We start from the raw sequence: 24,600 nt of genomic DNA, 5'->3' as shown, positions 1-24,600 counted from the left end.
ACATTCATTTGTGTATCCTTTATAGATAGTTGTACGCGACGTTGGGGGTTCGATTCCCTCCGGGGGAATGAATTGTTACTGATTAATTATTTTACTTTGGGTATCCTATTGAGTATTTAAAAAATGGTAAATAAAGTTCGGCGTTGAGTTCCGCCACCCAACTCGCAATTCTTCGAAAAATTGGGCTTAAAATGGGGAACGAAGTAACACTAGGTTCCTACTGCGTGCGGGACACAGCGTGTAGCTTATTTGAATCTTTTAGGATTTTATTTTATTTTGTTTGCATAAAATATCGTATTAGAAAAATGTTTAGATATATTAAATAATTTTAATCTTGTTTATTAGTAATAATCGTAATTGCACATGAAAAAACACGGTTAATTTTCATTATATAATATTTTATTATAATAACAGACAGACACTGCAATACTATCTATACTAATATAATAAAGCGGAAGAGTTTGTTTGTTTGTTTGTTTGTTTGTTTGTTTGTTTGTTTGAACGCTAAGATCTCTGGATCTACTGGTCCGATTTTCATTGTTTTTGTTTTGTATGAAAGTTGCATTCTTCCGAAGTGCTATAGGCTATATAACATTACATTACACATATAAACTAATATATTTTAAAGTACTTTCTAATTTGACATGCAATTTATTCCGCCATGTTAATAACAACCGTCGCGTCGCTACGCAACCGTTACCGCGACATTTTGATATTCATCCTTATGAACATAAATATAATAGTCACTCTTAACATTTTATCTAGATTGAAATTATAGTTTGCTGTATAACATTCTAATAAATAATTAAGGAGATGTCACTGATTCTAAATGACCTAGCCTACGGGCGGCACAGTGTGAGTATGACCGACGCGAACGGGCAGATGACGTTGACGGTTTTATAAATTTTCATACATTTTCGAACTATTGTAAATGTTTATGTAATTATTTGCTGTTTATAATTAATTTTAACTACACTTTGGTTCTCTTCTTATTTTATTTGATGTTGCCCGCTAAAATTATCCTACTTAATAGAGAGAAATGTTTAGTTATTTCATAGAGTCGATATCTATGTAAGCACGCACGGAAAACTTTAGGTACTTTTTCTAATATTGAGAATACCTATCCTTTAGTTACTTTTAATCCTTTTGTTGGTTCATTTCAATAACTCAGATATTTTTTTCTAATAATGTGTATCTACTTATTATTCTTTTGATTATTTAAGCTTATATTTTCTTACTAATTCTATTGAAAATTGAAAATAATTTCCTGAATATATTTAATAAATATTGTTATAGTTGAAGCAGGCGTAGCCGCGTCCGGGTCCACTAGTTAATATATATAGATGTCACATAAAATTGACATGTCAAAATAAAGACATATTGCAGTAAAATAACTTAATTCAAACATTATACGCCAGTTTGAAGGTCAATGTATTCAATAAAACCACGAAGTATACAAATTGAGTAGTTTATATGTCAAGGTCATTCATGGGTACAGTGTGGCGTGCGCTGTGTAATGTCGATCTATACATTGTGAACGGTATTTTTCTTTTTTGCAACTTCACTATTTATTCCGCATGGCAGGTAGACAGATACAACGGAATGTTAAGACAATATGTCCATCCATATATCTTTTAAATTAATTCGATTTATTGCATATTTACAATTGTTAATGTTTGAAATTATTTTCGCAATATTTACACCGATAGTTTTTTTTATTTAAATGGCCCACTCTCCTGCAAGGGAAAGTGAAACATTGCAAATTTGTTTTATTGCTATTTTTAACTATTAAAATGAGTAGTTAGTCGATTAGATACACGCTTAAAAACGAATATTTTTTTGAAATTAAAAAAAAATATCAATAAAACGTAAAAGATTAAAAGCGCAATAAAAATATTTGCTAAAACTATTTATTATTTTTCTTAAAGAAATTCGTAATTTTTCATTTTCGATATACTTAGGAACCATTGAAGTATCTTGTAATCCAAGTGTAAATTTAAGGGGCCCCTTTAAAATTATATTATTATTAATTTTGTCTTATATTTATTATTCTATCATTATTATTAATAATTAAAAATTTCAAAAGATGTGATAAGTGAAAATGCAAATACGTGTAGAAATATTTATTACAACAGAAACTGAGCTATCCACAACATTAGTTAGTACATGAGATCTATTTTCTTACAAACTTTTGTACAATCGTTGCATAAATGAGATGAAAACGCTAAATCTTACAGGTAAAGAAAAAACAATAAAAATGTTATTAATTTTAAGCTACAACTAAAGTTGAAAATGTATCTATACATATTTGTACAGAATTATTAAATGAATATTGTTATTTGTATTATAAATTCGAAATTTTAAATTTAAAACTCTTTGGCGTTATACTAAGGCAATTGTTGCACGCTATGGTCATAGGTTCGAGCCTGTTCGAGAATGTTTGTATTTTGCTTATTTGGTGGAACAATAACGTAATTCTACTTTGTCTAAAATTTTGATGACGCTTCCTAAAATATTTAAAAAAGTGAAAATGAGAAACGAAAGTGTTAATGGAAAACTGAATATCTTACTAGGTTTCCTAAGTACCCTCTGCTTATCCTGCTATGTGCTATGTGGGAAACAGCGTAAAGCTAAAAATATTATCATTGTCGTGCCAAATAAGCCATTTCTTCAATAGTGGTGTTCATCATCAAATCGTAGGAATGTGCTAAAATAAAAACTATTTGAATGAAAAAAAAACAATGACACACTATGAAACATATGAATGTATATGTATCTTAAAAGAAGAAGGAAAATAACGGGAAAATTATTTCAAATATCCGTAGAATATAGACAAACTTGAAAACCTTAAAATATTTTTCTAATATAAAACTTGCAATATTGAACATTTAAATACCGTCTAATGAAAGATATAGTTGAAAATACGTAATGTATATAACAAAGATTTTTTAAATATTATCCACCTAAAGATATTTCTATAAATCGAAAAATATTAAACAAGTGATTTTGTAATATTTCATAATTATATTCTTGAACTGTAATTAAAAGTATAAGAAACTATTTTAATTAATTATAATAGTTATTTTTACTTTACGCAATTTTTTGCACATTTTTTTTCTATGTTCATAAATAAAATAAAAATAATTAACATGTAATGATCCGTCCAAATATTTAATTTATTACTATCATTATTTACATTTTACTTAACTTAAAAATCGTCTTATATCTATTGAAACAGATTTTCTAGAGTATTTTAAAGTTTTATGTAATTGAAAAACTATTTTTATGAGTATTGCAATTTTTCGTGATTTAAAAAGGCCAATATAAAACAAAACTTATTTAATGAAACTTTTTCTTTCAAGAATATTCATAAAACAATTTTAAAACTATAAACAATTTTTCAATTCGTGCCATTATGTAGTTTCGGAGATAAACGCGAGCAACCAAACTAACGCTTCAGCTTTATAATATTAGTATACATTGATTTTTGAATAATAAAACGAGCAAAAAATTAAAAATAAACAATATTTTCATAAAATATATGTATAACATAAATATTGCTTGGCAACTAATTTCAAAAATTGCAAAAAAAATGTTGAATACGAAAGTAAATAGAAATAAATCGAGGCCTGTCTAAGTATACAATTTCGTTATCTTCATAATATATTTTCCACGAGGGATCATATTTTCACTTAAGCACGGGATCGCGACAAAAGTTTTCACATTTCATTTAATATTTAAGAGTAGCTGCTTAAGATCGTAAAAACTCGATCAAAAGAAACTTTGGACTTTATAAGTGAGATTATTATTTTAAACCTGACAATTAAAATTATTTAGAAATTTCTCTTCCTGTGGAGAGATTTTTATAAAAAAAGAAAAAAATCGATTTAAATAATGAACCTATAATATCCAAATCCTTTTTGCCACACCACTGCAACGTATCGAAGTAAATATTTTGCAGATTTTTACGATTTAATCGACCTCTTTCAAGAAATAATGAATATTCAATTACGTAATAATATTCTATACACAGTATATCTTTTTCTATATGTATTTACCTATATATTTTTTAATTGTCATACAATAATAGATGTTTTAATTAATTTAAAATACAAAGTTTGCTTGATAAATTACTAACTAAACTAAATGAAACATTAAGAAAAACACCAAAACACCGTTTAAGATCAATAGCAGATACTTAAATTTTACATCTTTTTAAATATTATTTTTAAATACTATTGCTTTGATATAAATTACTTTATCCTTACGTACATCGTTATATGTGAAGACTAAATAGAATCGAGAACTTGACATCAACATTCTAAAGTAAGTGCGTAAAACGACGATAATTATATAAACGACGAGTTCGATCGCTTGGTGCAACAATGACGCAATTGTATTTAAAAAAAAGAGAACAATTTTATATACTCCAACATAAGCGGAAACACGGAGTATTTATACACTAAAACGAATGTTCCGAATTTTTTTCGCGTAAATACGTCGTTTTGCACCAATAGAACGACATGCATTAAATACAACGGTCAATATAATATATTCTCACGGCAATTATATTACAATACAAATATTTACAATAATTTTTAAATTTGTACACTAACATGACATTTAAACAGAGGCTTAGCCTAATTTAACACTTATCTATATTTTACAAGGGATCCGATACTAAATAGATATGCGAAAATTTATACTAATATCACAAAGATTTTGTCTTTAAATGTTTAAATTTCAATGCAGCACTAGTACAGTCACTATAACAATTAACATCAACGAACTGGAAACAATTCTTTGGACATTAGAAAACGCCTTCAGCCTAATTTCATTTTGTACTGGATGTCCGTACGTCTCTTCTATAGTCTGCATCAATTCCTTAGGACATGGCAAGGTCTCCAGAGGATAATCGATCAATTTGATAGATTTATTCGAATTCGCCTTCTCTTTGTCCTTATCTGTGTAATCGTCGGTTTTGTCGTAATACTCGTAATTATCATTAGTCAAAACATTACCGCCTTCCACGTCCTCGTCTTTCATCTCGCTTCGTCTGTCAGCAGTTGGTTCTGGTATACAGGATATCTTTTCCAGGGCATGTTTCATTGTGTTGTCTTGGGTTTCGTTACGCAGCATATATATCCAGGAAAGGCGGCAATTACAGTTGAGTGGGTTACCTGAAAACAAAAGAGGGTATTAGATTTAACGTGCAGAACCGTTGCAAATGAGAGCGATTTAAAGGTCCGCAATTAGAACAGTCAGGCTTTGTGTCATTAACCGTGGATTTTGCCTTGGATACTTAATATGCATTAGTGGAACTGAGATTTCGATTAGAATTTAAATTTTCATATATTTTTTTCTCTAATCCACCGAGATACTAATGGGTCTAATTAAAATTTTATGCGCATTTAGTTCATTTCAGTTCAGTTCAGTTTAGTTCTGTGCAAATGCATTCTCTTTCCATATATATCCGTTGCCATTACGCCTAGAGGACTCATTATTTTCTGGAGTAGCAACTAAGAAGTGCCATTATCAAACAAAGAGAAAAGTGCGGTGCCTACCCACCGGTGTCATTAACTGCGTTGAGTCTTTAAATCATTATGATAAATATACGCTGTTGTTATAGAGGAGAAAAGTTTGTTTTTATAATAAGTGATTCCAGTTTATTTTCATTTTTAATATTGAATTTTTTGATAATATTTTTTTATTAATAATAATATTTTGATAGTTTTGAGTTGTGGGTTCGATTCCCGCTCGAGGTTTTAAGGATATTTTAATTTCTGTCGTTTTATAAAATATGAAACATTTTCTAAAATATATAAACAATTATATTTATTTATCCTTGATTACTATTACAATAACGGTACACGAAGCAAGTTGACGTTGAAATATTGTATATTGCTATTACAATCTCATGTCTGACAAATATTGAAACAATCTAAGACAGTTTGATAGCATCTATTTACAAATGTCACGTAGGTATTAATATTTATATATAAATACTAGTATTGTTTCTTGTTTGCATTAGCAAGGTAGTTTTGGGTTCAATTTTTGTAAGAATATTTATATGTAGATATAAATAACTAGTTGAATTACTTCGCATATAGATGTATAGGCTAAGAGAACTTTAATTTCTGCAATTTAAAAAACAAAAACACTAATTAACAAATTCAGAAGACAAAGAGAGTGCAAATATATATATCACTTACAAAAAAAAATTTGAACATAGCATTGAATATTGTTTAAATTTTTCATATACGAATATTTTTCAAGAAAAAATGAAAACAGTAAATTTTAAAATTCTCACTAAAGTCAAAATGCTACTCGAGTAAGTTTTAATTACTTCCTTTAATTAAAAGAGCACATATGAGTTTCTGACAGCTCACGTAGAAAATATCGATACGTATTGCGTCGGCTGTGAAGAATTATTATTATATACCAACCCACTTTTATTATATATGTATAATATATATTATAGGACTCATTGTTTAATTACAAATGTAAAATTTCATTAATAATTTAAGCATAAATTAAAATTCATGATTTTGTTGTCACTCAACACGCAATGCCTCCAGAATTCGAAAAGCGAGGAACGGAGTTTCTTAACACTAGGTTCCCTCAGCCTACCCTGCTGTGTGTGGGATACAGAGTGAAGCGTGATCACATGACAAAAATTCAGCTGTTGCAAGCAAGTGTTGAGTGGCAGAACTAAACGCCCCGCTTTGCCTCGAAACCAAAGTGAAGAAATGGAAATATAAACGTAAATAAATATTTCACTACCTCGAGTGGGATCGATCCCATAACCGTCGCGTTACAGTCATTTTATTAATAATTCATTTAATCTCTCTCTAATAAAGAAGACACAAATTAGAGTTCTATATCATAAAAAATATAGCTAATAAATTGTCTTTTACAGACATTAAGGCTCTGAACATTTCCAACAATTATTTTAATTTAAGTTTCCCCAACAATGAAATGTGAAGAACAGAGAGTGCTTTGTCAATAAATTTTCATTGTTAGGTCTGTTTGGATTAGATGTAATTCATTAAAAGTACTACAGAAACTTTGTAATTTCAAAACTCGCTCGAGTGTAATGTTTGACTTAAGCTATAAGTTTTAGACAAAAATAATAATATAACAACAGTATTTTCAGGTAAAGGTAAAGGTAAAGGTAAATTATAATTCAATATCTTAAACTTACAAGTATTCAATTAATTTTAGTAAAGCCACGGTTTACCGGTAAACTTTAGTGATTTGAAAGCACTAGGGAACTACTTTCAACAAATCAACTAAACAACAAACTAATTTTGTATTTATAAATAGTTTCTATGTTCCGTAGCTTTTGCTTGCGGTTTTCATACTTAGTTTTACGTTTCCTTTACTATAATCTGACATCGGCGATGGGGAACGTTAACAACTCCTTCTACTAACTACAGATCTTAACAAAGGTATGAAAATTTTTCAAGTAAAATGTAAAATAATAATTTATTTTTATTAGAATAAGCAATCACGTGAAAAAATATATATTTCATTTCTTTGAGTGTACTAAAATACTAAAATATCAACCATTTTTTCTCAAATTCCAAATTCTCTTAAATAATATTAAATAAATATTCGTATAGTTCAAGAAGCCGAAGCCGCGCGGGGGTCGCTAGTTTGTAGTGAACTTAAAAGATTTTGTGAAATCAAATAAAAACTTAACTTATCAAAAGACTTTTCTTTTCAATAGATTTTTTTACTAAATAAATCGTACTATTACATTGTACTCAAAGAGAACATCGGTAATAAAGTTAAGAAATTACAACATTTTCTTCAAATTAAATTAGTAAAAGAAATCTACGCATTACATCCAACTTCATCCAATAACATCCATCCATCCAAGGAATTGATAAAAAAACAATTGATAATTTTTTAATGAAATTTAAGATGAGTAGGTTAAGCACGAGTTCATTATCAGTTCTCATTCATTATTAATTCTTTCGTGTAAATTAGTCGCTAATGTGGATTAGAATTAATTATTTATTATAAACCGTAACCATGTGTTGAGGCTATATTGGCGTAGTGGGACAATATCTGCCTATTAACGCAATGGTTGCGAGTTCGATTCCAACTTCAGGAAAGTTATTATTTTTATTTTTGTCAACGTGCGACGTTTCAAATACGGAAGATAAAGAGAAAACATAAATTTCTTCAGAATACAGTTTGCTGGCTATATGCAGAAGATAGTAAACTTAAAAAGACAATCTGTTCCCTTAATGGGAACAGATTGTCACACTTCTAAATTTTGGAGACAACTCATGTTGAGTGGCGGAACTAAACACCGCGCTTTTGCCTCATTATTTGAGCGATAAAATTCAAATAATTATGAAATATTTCATTTGCTTGAATGGAAATTGAACCCACATCAGAAAGATCCATCCTTTGCGCCATAACGGGTCTAAAACTGGCCACTTCTGTACTTACTATTATTTCAATCGTAAGAGGTTGCTTCGTTCTCCAGAGTATTTCAATATTTACCGCATGTAATATTCACAATGACACCGTCGTTGTTTGAGCTTCATGTATGTAAATGTTTTATCACGGCCTTCGGTCCTCGGTATTTAGTAGGATAGATAATAAACTAATGTAAAACATTTGTTCTATTATTTAAATTTGAATTTTCTAGTGGTATATATCCACAACTAGGAATAAAGATAAATCGCAGTAAGTGCTAAGACACTCCTTTCCCCATTTTTCAACAACGCTTCTTCTTCACTGCGTATAAAAAAAAAATCCCTGGGATGGACAGACAAATGAGGAGTTAGGTATCACCATCTATCAACGAATGAACTCGTATTTACATAAAAAGTGTAACAGTGGATAAAACAATGTAACATTAGCTACGTATGATTTGGAAATTAGAAGAAGCTTGTGCATACGATGAAATTCAAATTCAATTTTTCTCTCTCTCTCTCTTCAATCTCTAGCCTAGCGGAACACTCCCTTTTCCACTTTCCGCCCAATTTCGATACAGAAACTCAACGCAAACAACGAAGATAAAATACAAATTCTAATCGAGAAGATTCAATATAAACCTATATCAAGACCATTTAGAATTGAAATTTACAACAAGTTTCGAGCCAAAATTCAATACAAGTCCAATACAAGTAAACTTCCCATATCCTTTAGTACGAGGCTTAAAATTTTGGTAACAAATGAAGGAACAGTTTAAGCGCTGCTCGAGGCGCTTTCCTTTCACGAGCAAGGAAATATAACTTATGTTGAAGTTGTTTGTACGATCTATTTATAGGGATGTGCGATACAAATTGTGAAAGTATATTACGATATACTCGTATGTGGAGAATTTTATTTAAAGCTTTCATAGTAAAAGCTCAAGCTCAAGATCTGTATTTAGAATTTTGTAGAAAGTCCCACTTTGATCTCTTCGTCGGTTTACAATCTTATATTCGTGTCGTGACCTGCTTTACTGTCTTATTTTTTATTTACACTAGTCAAAATGTTATTGATGCTATTAAAATGTTAGTAAGCGCGACGGTCCAAATTGCACTAAGATCATTTTTTTTTAAATAAAATATCTTTTCTTCTCCAACTATGGTATAACGCTTTAAAAAGGTTAAAAATCTATATTTACAAATCAGGGTAGGCATATTAATTACATATTTAATAGCCTAATACAAAATTTACCATAAAAAAAACAATTCCCACATTTTAAACAATTCAACAGTATACGTACTCAATTCGTATTAAAATTCAATCTAGCACCATCCGAAACCATTCAAAGACCTAAATCAGATCGTAAGACCGAGCTACTTCACCTGGATTACCTACATCAGAGTACGATTTTTACATCAACTCGAGCCTCACCCGAGGTACCTATTCATGAATAATATACTCTATTGCGCACAATGAAGTAATAACAGCCCCAATAAACGAGCAATGTTATCTAATAAAACCCATTCCATGGATCGAAGCGTGCGAAATTTATAGTATCCTTTTTAAAATATAGGTTTCGGTGACACAGATTTACGGATACGTTAACGGAAATAAAAGTGTAATAGTATCCGTAAAATACGATATTGTATATCTTTGTGACGTATACGTTACGTTACGTTACATCAAATATTTAACCCCGAACGGGTGTACGGTAAACAACGGGTGAGTGGTGTTCTATCATTTTGGGGTGATATAAGAAATAATATTATGTTATTTGCTGAAGAAGTATTGTATTTTTTTTTGTATTTTGAAGAATATTTCTCGTGTTGAAAAGAACTTATTGAGGCCGTGGTGGTGCAGTCTAGGGTTGTACATTCGATTTCCCCCATATTTCCGTATTATCCCGCCACAGCGTTCAGTTCCGCTACTTAAGGTGGAATGTCAATAATTTGGCGGTGCGCTTAGGACGGAGTGTCGTAATACTTCTGGGTTTCCCCTATTTACTGTGGGATATAGCGTAAAGCTATAGAGGCCCCTTATTCCATTATTACGTAAGTAACCCATTAATTAAATTGACGTAAAATTATCACAATGTTTCGAAACCAGCGTATTCATAACTTCGAAGATTGTCAATTCAAGAACAATACAAAAGTATAACAAAACCTTGCTCGCGGCGTTTGGCGGTGAAAATTCTTAAAATTGTTCACCAAATAAAATTGAAAAATATTGCAAAAAAGTGGCTTTAACACCTATTCATTCCAACTTCTTGAGCTTCCTTACTTTTGCATTGAAAAAGGACAAAAAAGAAATGAAAATTTGATTTTCATAACCGAGCCCCGCTCACAATGAACTTCTGTTTACGGAAATAAAAAGAAACATCGAGGCAAAACTAAATTTGTAACAAACTCCACCGTCCAAAGTTTTAATCCTATTTGCAATGAGGGTAATGCAAATAGCTTACTTAAAAGTTAATGATGAATATTTCATAGAGGATTTGTTTGCTTTACAGTATTAATTTTATACAGGCAATATATAGTATTTTTTTAACAATTACGTTAATATAATTAAGAGAACTTCGTGGCTCAATGGAATACTATTGAGCTCTTAACAATCGTCCTTATTCCAAGAAATAATTATATATAAATTATATAAGAGCATAGTACAAACCTATATTGGCGACGAGGACTATAAACTTACATGAATATTAATAAAAAGAAATATTAATATAAAAATATCATTGGATTCGAAGCTGTAACTTTTTCAATTTGTTCATTACTCTTAAAATTTAAAAATTAAATATATTATTTATAATATCTTATTCAATACAAATATTAATTAAAACTATATCCATTCTATTTTGAATGTATTGTCAATGTTGAGAAATTGTGTTGGATATTTTCTCATCTCGTATATTACAATTACAATCTCCAAGTAATACATTATTTCCATCTAACATAGACCTCTTTATAATGCACTCATATACTAGTCATTCTATTCATAATTTTTCAAAAGCGCCCATATCTTTTGTAAATAATATACTAGAACTACCCTTTCCCTATACTTTGCCAATGCACGTAACCTAGTTTTAGAAAGTATGCCTTTTACAGACTTGACAAGTATTGTATTGTGACATTAATCGCAGTTCTAGCCTCATAAGTAGGCCGCAACTAAAGCACAAAAGATTCTAACGTCAGGAAATTTTAATCATGCATAATATTGGATACTCACCGTCTAAATAAACCACAGAGGATAGAGCCTTGTCGTTCTCCACAACGGGCCGTATTGTTTCGTACGATATCGTCGTCAAAAGGTTATTCCTCAAATCTAATACGATGAGACTTCTTATATCTTCGAGAACGTACTCATAAAAAGTTGCCAACTTGTTACCAGATAACGTCAACTTTCTCAATTGCGTCAGCCCCCCGAACGCTCGCTCCGATATAAATTCTATAGCGTTATTATCTAACATCAATTCTTTCAAGCCCCACAACTCACTGAAAGCTAAGTTTCCTATCATATTTATTTTGTTATTCCTCAAGTTTAATCGAGAAAGATTCTCCAAGCCCTCCAACATTTCTCTCGTTATAACTGATATGTAGTTATAATCTAATTTAAGTTCGATCAAGTTGTTCAAATGTTTAAAACAACCTTCGTGGAGAAGACTCAGGTTATTATTAGATAAATGCAAGACGTGAAGGTTGGGCAAATTGAAAAACACGTCAATTTTTATTTCCGATATTTGATTATCGTCTAAACTTAAGTTCGATAGCATCATCATTTGAGAAAAGGAATGCTTCTCCAAATTAGTCACTTTATTGGATTTCAACACAATTTGGCGTATCGTCGAAGAATTTGTGAAGGCGTAAGGATAAATTATTTTAATTGTTCCAAATTGTATCGACAAGTGTTTGAGCCTATCGAGCCGTACAATAGCTTTAGCAGGTATAAAATTCAAAGCTTCGTCTGTTCGAACGTTGAACATGAGATGTTCTATTTCAGATTGGGACGAAAAGCTCGGCCATATTGGATCGTCCTCTGTTAATCCACCACCGAATATCCAGCAGTCGGCCCTTGTCGCCATTTTAGGCTTATTACTGTCGCAGTAGCAATGGACCTTCGATCTTCTGTCGACTATGTCGCAAATGTTGATGAAAATTGGCATTTGATAGTGGCGTCTATCAATTTTGGGTTTCGTCTCGTTTTTGCTCTCAGTGACAGTCAGCTTGGCAGTCATCAACGAGGCGATAATTATAAAATATTTTATGATTTCTTCCATAATGCTCGTGCTATCTGTAACAATTTGAAAGAAATTATGTTAATATTTTATGTTAATTAATCGCTGTAAGTATGGTATGTTAGGAGCTGCTTCCAGAAATCGGCGAAAAATGGGACACGTAATTTTAACACTAGGTTTCTTCTGTCTACCCTGTAAAATTGAACCCACAGAGAACGCCTTTATAGTTATATTTAAAATAAATTGCACTAAATTTGCATATTAAGCATATATATTAATTATTATTTAGTAATTAGTATCACTTTTAAATTACATGCATTTAATATATGAGCACGCCAAATTGACGCGGGTGCCTATTTGATTAGGAATTACTGGTAATTAGTGTAATCATAACTCATAGTTTATGAAGTGTTATTAATTTTAACCATCACGCGACAGCGTGTACTTATATGTAAAAGCTAAATTCCTACATGTTATTGTTAACTATAAATATTTTATGTTAATGTTTTTTTTCTAAAGAATATTTTTTTGATTAAGCAGTAAACAAGACAAAAAAATTGTCACTAAGACCAATAAAACACACTACAGTTAAAACGATGAGGCAGAGACCACCTTGTCAGTCTGTTCCCCAACAATGCTGAATTTTCGAGATATTTTTTACTAGTGGCAGAACTCAACGCCTCGTTTGTCTTGTTACCAGAGAGAGAAGATGAAAATATTAAATTCGTGCCCCTGAATGGAAATCGACCCCACAACCCTCGCAGTCACCCCTTCACGGCCTCTAGTACTACATATAATAGTATTTATTAAAAAAATCAACCACAATCGGGATTCAAAACCACAATCATCGCGTGTGCAATCCGATAATTCAACCTATACCATAGTGTTGTTAATTTGTAATTGACCTTTATGTATAATTAATGAATATTTACAATTTTAGGGCTCATAGTCTAACATGGAGACATATTAGCCTAATTAATAACTAAAGCTAATTTGTTTCACGTTATGTCGTGACAAACTAATATATTTCATTGTCAGATTAAAGGATTCCAAAGAGAAGTCGTTGTTGGAAGTTGAAAAGCGGATTAAAAGTTCACTGAGGATTTTCATTGTTAAAAGTAAATTTTAACGCGGAAAAATGTTCGACGATATTTATGAAAATACAGTAAAATTTTAGTTCTCATTTAGTTTTCACAACTTCGAGCGAAAGCTGCTCAACTTTCCGTCGGGGTTGTTGTGAACGTATTATATACAAGTAAATATACATTTAAACAGCCATGTTCATTTTGTTATTTAGTTATTTTACACTGATAGCTTATAAAAATATATTTTTGGATTAAAATTTTTGCGCTTGACATATTATTAATCTATTTTTTTATAATACATAGTTATTAATTTTGAAACATAATTGAATGAGGCATAAACATTTGAGGTCGTCGTGATGCAGCGTTAACTATCAACGCGATGGTTGGGTGTTCAATTGCCACCAGAAGGATTAACTTACGTAAATTTTCTCTGATAACAAGATAGAGTTGGAAAGCCTTAGCCATAGAGATTTTTAAATACAAATTTAATGTCGAAATTATTATTTTAAACTGTTATATCACAAACCTTAAGTAAATTGTTATAAAAACTGTCTATTCAGAAGTCTGCAAGATATAAAAATATTTTATTTTTCCCATTAACGCCACAAAAATTTCGTTGCCCAATATCACATCACCTAGCTGTAAGAGGTCAACTGCACCTATAGATGGCGTTAATATAGAAAACTCCTTATTTCACAATTCAAATCATTATTTTCTCATTAACCCTTTCCTATATGGAATGAACTTTGACATTATCATTAAATATAAGCTAAAATAGATTATAGGTAAAAAAAAACTTTCCAAGCCAACAAATGAAAGAATGAACAGAGCATTGAATTGAAAAAGCATAACTTATCTCCATTAAACTTACTTACAAACAAAAGTTTCGAGTTTTGTTAACGATATTTTCTTTTTGTGGGCTATTTTAACGAGTTCATAACGTTGCCCTTTTTTTATTTGGAGTAGTCAATTAAGTTGGAAATGGAATATTAAATTATTTATTCAACAAATTGTTTGGCCATTTATATACAATATTTAATATTTAATTTTAGTATACGGGATGTTGTAAAATCGTTAAAACATGTTAATTTTTAAATGTATTAGAATTGTTTTAATTTTCAATATACGTTTGAGGCTATTTGGAGTATAGCGAAGAATTGTGAAATTATTTTAACATTAATGATCATATAAGGAAAAAAATAATATAATAACTTTTTTAAGATATTTTTTTATACATTTTCTTAATATTTATCTTCCAAAGCGTAAAACGAAAACAACACTACAAAAAATTAACATATATTTAAACCACAAACCCAACTCTCAAAGCATTTACCTTAAGCAGACACACTAGCCACCAACAATTCTAAATTACTTTCATCCAACTTTGATCACGCCATTGTCTTCAGCACGTCCTCAGCATCGATCCATTGAATTTGCCGTTACATTCAAGTTTTCAATAAGTTATCTGTGGGGCACGAGCAGTCGAGCACGCTTGCTTTTAGAGAAAACTCGGTTAGACGATGTGACGGCAAAGGTAAGTAAGGTAAACCTAACTAACTTTAGTACCGCATTGTTTGTGGTTATTCTGTTATATAACGGCATAATGGTGTCTGGATGTATGTGTTTTTATGCTATAAACGTATATAGAAAGTAGATTTTGGCTAGTTTCAGTTGAGCATTTTTTTAATAAATTTATTTTTTTGCGACTTGAAATATCAATAATATGCATGCCTTTTCACTTTCTTCTTTTTCTTTATGTGTGCTATTCATCTATATATGTTTTGCTAATCGATAAGCAATTAAAAGCCAATTTCTAAAAATTTATGCAAAAAAAAACAATTTTCATTAATGGTAGATGTACAAATTGCATCACTAAATGCTATGCGGAATATCTAATATTTACTTATAGACTGTGGTAAGTATATTTAGTAGACCCAAAACTAACATTTATCAAAATACCTTATTTGCGTCCCAAAATCTTAAATTTATATTTTATTTATTCATTTTTAACTCAATTTCTTTGTACAAAATAGTAAAAGCTATAAAATTCAATTTATATGCAATTTTTTTTTCAAAAAAAAAACATACCAATACAAATACTATTAGAAGTAGGTATACAATATTTAAGTTCCACGGTTTCACGGTATATAAAGGCCGATTTTATTATTCGGTTTTGCAAATATTTTTGATGAAAAAAATAAAAGTATTTTTCGGTAGTTTTTAAGGTCAAAAGCGTTCTATTTATTTGCTCACTCCATTCCTGACTTGAAAATATTTATTTTCATACTTCATGTTTTATTTCAAACCACAATAAACTCTATTTTTTCGTGCTTTTGGAGTTTTGTGATAAATCTAAAAGGTTTTAGTTATTTTCGTGTGTTTGTTATGTTTGTTGTATATTTGTTTTATCGTATTGCCTGGTTATTTATCTTGTAGGTGGTTTTCGCTATAGATGAATATCATAATCTTAATTTAATGTTTCAGAAAAAGTTTTAAGACTTTGAAATTGAAGAGGCCAGTCGTGGCACAGGGGCACAAAGTGTGACTGTAAAATCAACTGGTTGTAGGTTCGATTCCCACTCGAGGAGATGAAATATTTATTTAAATTTATATTTCCATATCTTCGCTCTGGGATCAAGGCCAAGCGCGGCGTTGAGTTCTTGAGTTCTGCCACTGCAATGTCTCCAGAATTCGTTAGAAAGTGGGAAACGGAGTATCTTAACACTAGGTTCCCTCTGCCTACCTTGCTGCGTGCGGGATACAGCGTGAAGCAGAAGATCACAAAATTCTGAAGGTTCTTATTTATGTGAAACTTAGGCTCGAATTAACATTAAAGATAAATATCGGACATCAAGCACTTAGGTTAGATTGTGGTCGCTTTAGGGAGGATCGTCAATTATACTGACAAAGTCAATATCTATCAATTGAGAAACTTTATAGTGAGTGTAGTTTCTACTTAGTTCATAGTAAAGTTACTTTTAATAATAGTACTTAAATTAAAACTATATTTTGTTATTTTATGTAGATAGAAATAAATTGTTTATGTTATATACTTACTAGTAGTCACCCGCGACTTTGTTTGTGTGAACTTGACGAGATATTTTTTTTTTATTTTTTCCCGTTTCCTAAGAACTTCGAGATATCTATATATATAAAAAGGACTTGTCCTCACTGACTGAGGTAAGACGCACGCACAGCCTTAACCGCTGATGGTAGAAACGTTAAATTTGGACAAAAATTTACTTTCGTAATCTGAACATCCACTAAGAAGGGATTTTGAAAAATTTTAACCCTAAAGGGGTGAAATAGGGGTTCAAAGTTTGTATGGAAAAAAAATTAAATCGGTACCGATTTTTATAAAATTTGAAATTTAGACTTAAAAATATTTCATTGAATACATGTTTCATGGGTTATTAGAATTCACCCTTAAATAGGCAAGCGAAGCTGCGCGCGTCCGCTAGTCTTATATATACTTAAAATTTTATTATTTTAATATTTCAATGTTTCATTACAAAAACAACATTATAAATCATATATAATAATAATACGAAATACTAATAATAAATTTGTTGTAAAGGCGGCTTTATCACCACACGTGATCCCTTTCAGGCTTCTTATATTACTATTTAATGTAAAATCCCATTTAATTTCGTATCTTTAATCGTTTGATAGAAATTACGGGGCGTTCTAGGCACATCCTCCCAAAACAGACAAAAGAGTTGATATTAATGGGCTATAGAAAGACTTTGCTTATTAAATTACACTCAATTGCAAACTTTGACAATGCTGACAAGAAAAGCATTTCTATTTTTGGCATAGAAACTTTCCCTTTTGTAATTTAATATACAATTATCTACGATGAAGATAAATTTCAGCTTAAAGGTATATTTCGCATATAGAAGAGTAGGTGGGCACAGAAATTTAGTGTCAAGACACTTTGTTTTGTGCTTTTCGTTTGGATTTGAAATATTGCATGTTGAATTGCTTAACTCAACGCCGCGAAATCAAACCCACATCCATCGCATTACTATAAGACGTACCACTGTGTCACCATGGTCTCTACCATTAGTGTTTGTACATGAGCTAGTCCTGACAATAAAAAAATAACATTTAAAATTATATTTAATAAGCCATAATGGAGTAAAGGTCATTGATTAATAAGATGGAAATTCTGAAAATAGATATAGAAACGCTATATCTATTTTCAACTCTTCAATAATTATAAGTTGTATAAATATAGAATCAATGTTAAAAGGTTTCTTTAATTTTAATTAAGTAATTGAATAAACATTAATGCTTCGACCGCAACACACTAGGAACGTTCTCTACGAACCACTACTGAGTTGGTTTAATCGTTGTCTATTTGACTTCAATTTTTTCTCGTATCTCAATTTTTTTCTGTCAATATAAACGAACATTTTAGACTCTTAAAGTGTACTTTACGCCTCTATGCTTATATCAATAATTGTATTTTATAATAATATTTGTTTAATAATTATATCAATAATACTCACAAAATAAAAAAAAAACTAGTACTTTTCCTTTTTTAATTTTTTTCCTAGTGCTGCCATACAAGAACTCCCAAGGAGGAGGAGAGAAAGGCACTCAAAATTTTCTATTTTTCATTGTAACTATTTAAGGGTTGAACATCAATCAGTTACTCAGTTACGAAAGAGTTTTATATACTTAGATATAATTATATCGTCAAATAAGTTTATAATTATCTAACACGTTTAATATTTTAATTAATTACAATAATACTATTCTTTATTTTATATCTAACAAAATCCACAGCTTAGAAGGCATCAAAAATTAAATTACAACCCTCTAAAAGCAGGTTCCGTATCGCTATATGCCTAATCACCCACAATATACATAACAATATTAATTATACTTCCCAGGCTAGGTAACATTAACATAATTAGTTGGGGAACTTCTGTCTCAAATTCACGCCGAACTAAGACTATTTCTGAAAACGTCACGTAAGTAGAACACCGATCTGATTTATGAATTTAGTAAAGTCGAGAACGTAGAAATGTCTAAAGTTGTCTATTTTGTATTTCCCAGAGGAAAGCGTCAAGCTTTAATTTTTATGTACTGAAGAGCTACTGGAAGTTTTTGCTTCGGTAGTGATAAAGAACTACCGAAGTAGACTGTTACTAACGATAGTTTGATTTTGTATTTCTTTTTGGTTAGTTTTTGTATTAAAATTAAATATTTATATATTCTGTACAAAAGTTAATTTCTTTTTTTAGATTAACATACAGCTTTCATCTATATATATAAAATCGAAAGGTCACTCACTCATCACGAAATCTCAGAAACTACAAGTGCTAGGAATCTGAATTTTGCATAGGAGTTACTTATAGGACGTAGGTGCTCGCTAAGACGGGAATTTGCAATATTCGACTTCTAAGGGGTTGTTTTTGAGGTCGAAAGTTTGTATGAAACTTCGTTACTATAAACGCTAGGAGTCTCAAATTTTGCATAGACGTCACTAGGACGTAGTCATGGAGACAGAAATTAATAATAACATAGTTTACGCGGGTGTAACCGCGAGCGGGCCGCTAGTCTTGTATATAGCAGGGTAGGCAGGTTTAAACTTAATGCTAAGACACTTCGCTCTCCACTTTCTGCTAAATATTTGAGTGTAAGCGGTAGAGCTTAGCACCGCGCTTTGTCATACGATCAGAGCAAAATTAAAACAATTCTGCCACCCAATAGGAATCCAAACCTGCCATAGTACGAGTAAGATCTATGGTAGAAATATATATTTAAATTGCTCTATTCTCCACTTCTCACCTTTCTTCCTTATTTTATATCGATATTGCATGTTGAAAAGCAAAGAAAGCTATTATTGCTAACTCTGCTATACAACAATTAACTTGGATAGGAAAATATTTTATAAGAAATACTGTCAAACACTACCCAGCTGTCAAAACTAAAGCTCAGGTTTTCTTCACAAGTTTGTATAAACATATTTATTTGTATGAAGTTACACAGCAACATAATGAAATGTTAACTTAAAAAGATTTCCATTATTTTCATTCAACATGAATATTGTAGGGTTTTCTTTGAATTTAAATATCAAACTTGCTGATGTTAGTGCATCTTTGCACGTTATCTTGGAGATTTCTTGAAAAGATTCTATAAAATCCAAGTCCTTGGCTTGCGCTATTCGCCGTTTCTACATCGAATTAAATTGAAGTGAAGAAGAAACTGATAGTACTTAATGTCTAAAGGAAAATCAATGTTATTATATTATTTATGTACTATGAATTAATAATGCAGTAATAATATTAATAGTATTTTAAAACGTAATGCATAGTTGAATAATTAAAGGATTAATTTAGTATGAATAATTGTTTTAAAAGTTTTGTTTTTATCTAAATTGACAGCCAGATTGTCGTTGTAAAATTAATACATATTTTTAGGGCCATATTGTCACTTAATATTAAAAATTCACTCCAAAATTAACTCTAAAACTTCTCAACAGATTATTATGAAACTTTGATTGTTGAAAACAATTATTTATAGAAGGTTCCTTCTGCCTACTGTGTTGTCATGGGCTAAAGGTAGTTTCCCTCTGAAACCTAGTGTTAAAACACTCTATTCCCGACATTTTGCCGAATTCTGTACGCTTTGCATGTTGACTAACAGAACTCACCGCTGGACTTTGTTACTAGAACGAGCAAATGAAAATTATAATAAATATTTCCTCAAATGGGAATCGAACCCGCAACAGTCGTACTACGACTGACCTAAAAAAATTTTATGTTGATTATATCGAAATTTCCATAGCATAAATATAATGATATATTCTTGTTAGTTATTGATTTAATGGAACAAGAGGTGACTCCGGCCATCAATCACATTCGCTAAAGTGTATGTATTGCTTTCTAACGACCCGCCCACGTCCGCTCAGGTACTGAACGTCGATCGATAATAGTTTATTTAGTTAGGTTCATTATATGGTGATTATGAAGTGGTATGTATTTAAAATTAAATTAATTTAATATTATAGTATAATATTAAAAGTGCAATATTTTTTTTTATCGTAAGATGTTTATATAATCATTTATAATTAAATTTATAAAACAGCTTCACTCTTTTTGTAGTAAAGAAGAGTCAGCTCTCTAGTCTGGTGTTAAGTTTCGTCAGTCAATAAGCAATGCATCGAAAATTCGTCGGAAAGTGAAGAAAGGAGTATCTTAACACTATGTTCTCTCTGCCTGTCCCTAAATGTGCGAAATAAAACATGATGCCCATTCTCTTTTTTATAATACCTTTAATATACAAAAATATCTAAAACAGAGATTCTGTTCTTAATTTACTTATTTCAGTTTATACTTTAATCTTTAAATGTAAGTTTACCAACTGGTTAATAACTAAAACGGGCTATACTTACTTTAGTATTGGATGACCGTATGGGCTAGATTTCAAAGATATATCTATTTCCAAAGTTACGAGCTCCTGCCCACAACTTTATGTTCGTAGACTATAAAATTAGATCCGAAATAAAGTTCCAGAAGTAGCGGTCATTGTGGTCAGTTAGACAACGAATGATTTTAAGTTGATAGTGGGTTCGATATCTGTTCAAGGGAATGATAGTTAGTTAGTTAGTTAGTTAGTATATTGAAATTGTGTTTTTTTTTCGCTCTGGCAGTCAAAGCGTGGGGTTAAGTTCCGCTACTCAATGTATAATGTCTCAAAAATTGGGGGGAATGTGGGGTGCGGTGTCTCGATAATAGATTCGCCTCGCTCATGTGAGACAAAACTTAAAAAGTATATGTTTTAAATTTGATTTTCTTATTTCTATGTGCCTACTTAATAGTTAAGCAATTATAACAAATGAAAAAGATAATTTAGTCAGAAAAGTATGGAATTTTATTTCATCGCAAGTTTTTTTAGTTTGGTGTATCCCGTATATAGTAGGGTAGACAGAGTTAAAGCTCGCGTTCAGGTAGTATTAACGGCAGATTTAGTGGCAGAAATTAACTTCACACTTTGATTACCAGAGCGAGGTAATGAAAGTCATGCATTCCCTCAAATGGAATTCAAACCCACAACCATCAATCGTACCGCTAAGCCACTACAGCTTCTTAACTAAACTGAATTAAAATAATAAATTAAAAATTTTAAACCCAAGACGCTAGTTCACTAGTCCCCTCACTGACTGAGGTAAGACGCACGCACAACCGTAACTGCTGATGGTAGAAACGTGAAATTTAGACAGATATTTACTTTAGTAATTTGAACATCCACTAAGAAGGGATTTTGAAAAATTTTAAGCCTATAGGGGTTGAAAGTTTGTATGGAAAAAAACTTAAATCGCCACCGATTTTTATAAAATTTCAAACTTAGACTCTTAAAAATATTTCATTAGATACATGTTTCGTGGTTCATTTTAATTTATCCTAGGGGTGCAAATAAGGGGTTGAAAGTTCGTATGGAAAAATCTTTAAATCGCCACTGATTTTTATAAAATTTGAAAATGAGACTCTTAAAAATATTTCATTGAACACGTGTTTCATGGTTTATTAGAATTCACCCCTAAGCAATAAGCAGGCGAAGCTGCGCGCGTCCGCTAGTATCAAATAAAGCATTCTCTTTCACACAATTTAACAAGCGATCCTACTCGTGAGCGTATGTATTTTTGGCGTGTATTTACTGTAGTTCCAATCGAGCTGTATACGTCAGTGTTCAGTGTGGTCACAGCATACATTATTCAGTATAACAATGCACCTATTTTACTACACTATACGAGTATGTCCGTGGACCGATGCAATTTATCGGCTTGTCATTTAAAACTGGTAGGGAAACTGTCCTTTTGGCCAATTTACTTGTTATTTGGATTTGAGTAAGAAATGTTTTTAATTTTTTTTTATTAAAAAAAATAACCTTATTAACCTAGGATTTTTTTATCAGGTTCCCGTACACAGCAGGGTAGGTAGTGGGAACCTAATATTAAGACACTCCGTTCCCTATTTTCCACCGAATTACAAACACATTGCAAGTTCGAGGTTCCTCGAACAGGGATCGATCCCACAACCAGTCACGTTTATAGTCACACTTTGTGCCCTTACGCCATAACTGGCCTCAAAAAAAAATCATAAGTATTATTCAATCGATTGGTCCCTAATTTCGACCCTTTTCGAGATTAGGTTTAGGCTGATTGAGTGCTAGTTAACAAAATTTAATACGGCACTTTGCCTAGATAGAAATATTTAAGTACAAATATAAATCTTCAAGAGGAATTTATAAGGTAAGTAATGTGATATAAGTTAATTACTTCTAATGGAGTAAAATAAACTCTATTCAATAGAAACAAACCATTTTTATATATCTTGCATTATAAACCCATGCGCCAAAAAAACCCACTGACCAAAATCTCTGATCATTTATTTAACATCTACATATTAAATAAAATAAATTTACCAATTAAGGGTGAAAACACCCCCATAGGCATATTATATATTCATGATGTTGTCCCCTTAGCACCGAGCAATATTTCCATAACCATTTAATATTACCATACAAATATGTTAATGAATGTAACATGTGTGACATTTATGTCTTGACTGTTGACCCGAATTTCATCAAAAAAACCTTCAAAGGAACCTTCAAAAGAACCTTCAAAGACAGAGGTTTTCATACTGAACATGTTTTCATTGTGTCATTCACTTAATATATTTTATTGTGTTAGATAGTGCCAAAAACAGGTGGTATAAGAAATATTTAGGGCAGGTCTACGCCGTAGAGGTAACGTAGAGGTTCCTGCTACGTAGAAAAACGGCATTGAATAAATTAATAAATCGTTGAAAGTAATAATATCTAAATGGTTATAATTATGTATATTGTACATATACATATATCATACGGATATGTTCAAAATATTATACGATATCCATAACATATAATTTTTGTATTATTTTTTATATATTTTGATAGAAATTCAAAAAATATATCTACAAGCAATTATAGAGAACTAGTTTAACAAATATATGAAAAATCTCATAACATAAAACAAACAAATATTTTACTCATGTTATTGCAATAAAATGAAAACAAACAGTATTTCCATTTCAATTTTATGAGCTTCCTCTGTAATCAAATGAAGTTGTATTTTGAAATGTTTATTAGTTTTAGAAATATCGTTGATTGTTTGTTTATAATGTTAATTGAATCAATTAAGAAATTAAATTTCGTGGCGCAGTAGAGGAGCGTCTCAATGTTGACGTGATAATCGTGGGTTCGATTCCTACACAAAAAATCGGCTTCATCCTCTATTCCGCATATAGCAGGATAGGCAGAGGGAATCTAGTGTTAAATTTCATTATTCAACTCATGATATCTCAAAGTATCCTGACTCATTTAATAAACTACTGAGAGATATAGTGAATCTGAAAAATATAAGTAGTTTTTAAAATTATAAGTACTTACAATAAATAATATATATATCTATACTAATATAATAAAGCGGAAGAGTTTGTTTGTTTGTTTGTTTGTTTGTTTGTTTGTTTGTTTGTTTGTTTGTTTGTTTGTTTGTTTGTTTGTTTGTTTGTTTGTTTGTTTGTTTGTTTGTTTGTTTGTTTGTTTGTTTGTTTGTTTGTTTGTTTGTTTGTTTGTTTGTTTGTTTGTTTGTTTGTTTGTTTGTTTGTTTGAACGCTAAGATCTCTGGATCTACTGGTCCGATTTACTATGTCTTTGTTTTGTATGAAAGCTACATTCTTCAGGAGTGCTATAGGCTATATAACATTACATTACACATATATACTAATATTTTAAAATACTTTCTAATTTGACATTCATTCTTATGAAAATAAATATAATAATCACTTTTAG

The 24,600-nt window shown here is 30.7% G+C and overlaps 1 protein-coding gene across 1 annotated transcript in view; it reads right to left on the bottom strand.

Annotated features, from left to right (window-relative positions):
* Positions 1–2,108: 2,108 nt before the first annotated feature.
* LOC146530763 (uncharacterized) overlaps positions 2,109–24,600 on the bottom strand; it is a 36,418-nt gene continuing 13,926 nt past the window's right edge. The window contains exons 2-3 of the mRNA XM_085199233.1: positions 11,665–12,726; positions 2,109–5,180 (exon numbers count right to left, since the gene is read on the bottom strand). Of these exons, the coding sequence (XP_085055359.1) occupies positions 4,744–5,180; positions 11,665–12,712 (1,485 nt within the window). The 5' untranslated portion in view covers positions 12,713–12,726 and the 3' untranslated portion in view covers positions 2,109–4,743. The remainder of the gene's footprint in view (positions 5,181–11,664; positions 12,727–24,600) is intronic.

The sequence above is a fragment of the Heliconius melpomene genome, chromosome 16 (assembly GCF_056956725.1).
Source record: "Heliconius melpomene rosina isolate 202511_hmr_F chromosome 16, ASM5695672v1, whole genome shotgun sequence".
NCBI classification, from domain to species: Eukaryota; Metazoa; Arthropoda; class Insecta; order Lepidoptera; family Nymphalidae; genus Heliconius; species Heliconius melpomene.
The sequence above is the reverse complement of the archived record's forward strand: the minus strand, read 5'-3'. Positions and strand labels throughout refer to the sequence as shown.